The sequence below is a fragment of the Rhopalosiphum maidis genome, chromosome 3 (assembly GCF_003676215.2).
Source record: "Rhopalosiphum maidis isolate BTI-1 chromosome 3, ASM367621v3, whole genome shotgun sequence".
Classification (NCBI taxonomy): Eukaryota; Metazoa; Arthropoda; class Insecta; order Hemiptera; family Aphididae; genus Rhopalosiphum; species Rhopalosiphum maidis.
The window spans coordinates 51,808,587-51,811,426 of record NC_040879.1 but is presented as its reverse complement, the minus strand read 5'-3'; the positions used below and the strand labels follow the sequence as shown (position 1 = coordinate 51,811,426).

Below are 2,840 nucleotides of genomic sequence, written 5' to 3'. Positions count from 1 at the left end.
TATCACCACGAAATGATAAAATACCGACATCATCGTATACAGGTATAAGGTATTCGGTATCGTGTATTATCAAACCCGTGTAGCAAAACGACGTACTCTCATTGGACGCGGCGGCGGTGCGAGTGGGCGGTCAACAGTCTTTATCACAGAGTCTCCGCCGACACGATAATGTTGTTCGGTAAGATTATTTATTATTATTATTATTATTATTATTATTATTGCATAACACTATAATATTCATTATTAATTATTATTCAATAATACCATTCTATTGAGTAGTTCTCCTTAGTCCTTAGTCTTGTATGCTGTAACACTGTAGACGCTGGCGCAACGTTTAACTCCGTTCCGCAGTCAAATCGCGTTGTGATTTAATCTCGTCACATAGCTGTATAGCAGTGCGGCGTGCTTTCCATACTCACGATCCCGTCGAACGATTACTAGTAGTATAATAAATAATATCAATAGCGTTTTAGTGATCAGACTCGCGGAAAACCTCAAATTTTCTGGCGCACTCGCCCGTTTCCAATCTTCTACCTTGCGGTAGTGTCTATAGCCTTCCACGCTCGGCTATCCGTCCCGTGCTCAACGTTACCATCATGACTGCTTTCAGTACCGCGTTCGCGGTCGCCATCTGCAGTTTCGCGTTATTCGGTATGACTTTCGTGTCATCTGACAGCGGTGGCAATCCGTCTAAGAGTGTTCACCTCGGCAGCGGTAAAGGACCGATCGAAGGTCAACAGACGCTAAAGTTCCTGTATTGGTGAGTATGGAAAACAATTCGCTATTTATTTTAGCCTTGAATTTTGTTTTTTGTTATAAATCTTATTTTTTTATCTGGTTAAACCATAAATTTGAGTAAAGTGCCCTCATCGTTTGCATTTTTTCCTACTAATATATTATGTTTTACATCTACTATTGTGAGCGCTGTGGTGCACACTCACACTTAAAATGATTTATTGATGTAGCATATTTATTAGTTATGCCAATCTTGAAATGTTGATAGAGAATAAGTTTGAAAGATATAGAATAAAAATATGTAAAAATACATTTATTTCCCTTGAATTACATATTTATCTAAGTACATTTTCAAAGTTGGTATTTAGGTACTTTATTTTAAATAATTATTTTCCAGGCTTATCCGATATATGATCAATAAAAAAATGACATGTGGTTTGTCGCCATACAATAAAACAGTGATACACCTATGTTTCTCTCTTACACCATTATATTAATATGTATCAATGTACTCTTTAATTTATTGTATTTTAACAATTCTGTTAACTAATATATTTGTTTTTAATATATTGAAATATTTCAAATTCCAACTTTCTAACATTTATTTTTTTAGTATTATTAAATAATAATTTAGTAGGTACTTATTTTATGATTTTTACATTAAATGAATTGCAAACAGACAGTTTTTAAAACATTCAATACCTACAGATATTTTTTTAAATATTTGTCACTATTCTACTGTAGTATAAGATAAATAGTATAGTTTTATCTGTAAGTGCATGTACAAGTCACCAGTGCAGCATCCAACGCTTGAACGATATAGATTATAATATGTTTTTGTATGTACATTTTATCAATCCTATCAATAGGATGGACTTATTGATATAATAAAACTTCTGAAAACTGTTTTGAATTCTTAAATAGATCTACTTTTGATAGATTTGGCTACATTTTCAGATTTTTTATTTAAATTTCTCAAATTATCAAAATTTATAGGAGTTGGGGGAACAAGTTTTGGTAAAATGGCCTTGATCGATCTCTATTAAATATAATAAACGATTCATATCAATTTTCAAAAGAATAATCGTATGACTAGGTCCATAGGTATGTTTAACAAAAGATTGGTAATATTTTGGCCGAAATAACTGACTATTTGCAATCCACTTACTTAAATTCAACACATTTTTTGTATTTTATAGTAATCTATTATTTTTTTTTTTTAGTTATTCTTGTGGATATCAAAAGGCATTTGATCAATATTCAAGTATTCTAAGTGAAAAATACCCTCATCTTAATATTGAAGGAGCAAATTATGACCCTTCTATGGCACATTTACTAGCAGCCAAAATATTGGTATATAGATATTTATAATAATATTATTATAGAACAAAAATAATCTTGAAAAAAATATAATTTTATTTTAGAGCCTAGCAAAAATGGTGATTATAATTGCCATAGGATCTGGAATCAACTTATTTGAATATATTGGCAAACAGCAACCAAACTGGTGGATCTGGTGTACATCAAACAAAATCTATGCTTGTCTTGTGGTATTTTTTGGTTCAAATATGTTTGAAGGAATGCTTATTTCAACTGGTGCATTTGAGTTGTACTTTAATGGTAAGCATGAAAAAATGTATCCAACAGGACTATTAAATACTAATAATTTATTAATTTACAGATATTCCTGTTTGGTCGAAATTAGAAACTGGAAGAATTCCTCAACCTGCTGAATTATTACAAATTATTGATAACTATTTATTGTTTGAAAACCCGTATCCTGCCTAAGTATTTGAAAACATTTATTTTCATAAAAAATAATTTCTTCTTTAATCAAGTAATGTTTTTTTATAATAAGCCAATGATATTTGTCGTTTTGTTTTATTAAATGCTTTAGTGATTATATCGTTAGTAAACAATAAAACATAATACATATTATCCTTTGCTCTTAATGAATCAAGGATGGCAAACCAAGTTTCAATACCTGTTTATAAACACTAACAATATAATTTACTTTTTTGGTTTCCATCAGTAAAAATAAAATATGAATACATTATTGGTTCATATAAGTTTCAAATTAGTACATTTTAAACTCAAGTAACGTT

At 30.3% G+C, this 2,840-nt stretch overlaps 1 protein-coding gene across 1 annotated transcript; it reads left to right on the top strand.

Annotated features, from left to right (window-relative positions):
* The first annotated feature begins 212 nt into the window (after positions 1-212).
* Positions 213-2,568, top strand: LOC113556969 (thioredoxin reductase-like selenoprotein T homolog CG3887). The gene is made up of 4 exons (XM_026962217.2): positions 213-760; positions 1,959-2,088; positions 2,160-2,355; positions 2,417-2,568. Exons 1-4 carry the CDS (start codon positions 597-599, stop codon positions 2,521-2,523), a joined length of 597 nt encoding a protein of 198 aa, XP_026818018.1. The 5' UTR covers positions 213-596; the 3' UTR covers positions 2,524-2,568.
* The last annotated feature ends 272 nt before the right edge of the window (positions 2,569-2,840 follow it).

Coding starts and splice junctions, on each gene's coding strand:
- LOC113556969 (XM_026962217.2), top strand. CDS start 597: ATGACTGCTTTCAGTACCGCGTTCGCGGTCGCCATCTGCAGTTTCGCG. Junction 761..1,958: donor ACGCTAAAGTTCCTGTATTG/GTGAGTATGGAA, acceptor TTTTTTTTTTAG/TTATTCTTGTGGATATCAAA. Junction 2,356..2,416: donor ATTTGAGTTGTACTTTAATG/GTAAGCATGAAA, acceptor ATTAATTTACAG/ATATTCCTGTTTGGTCGAAA.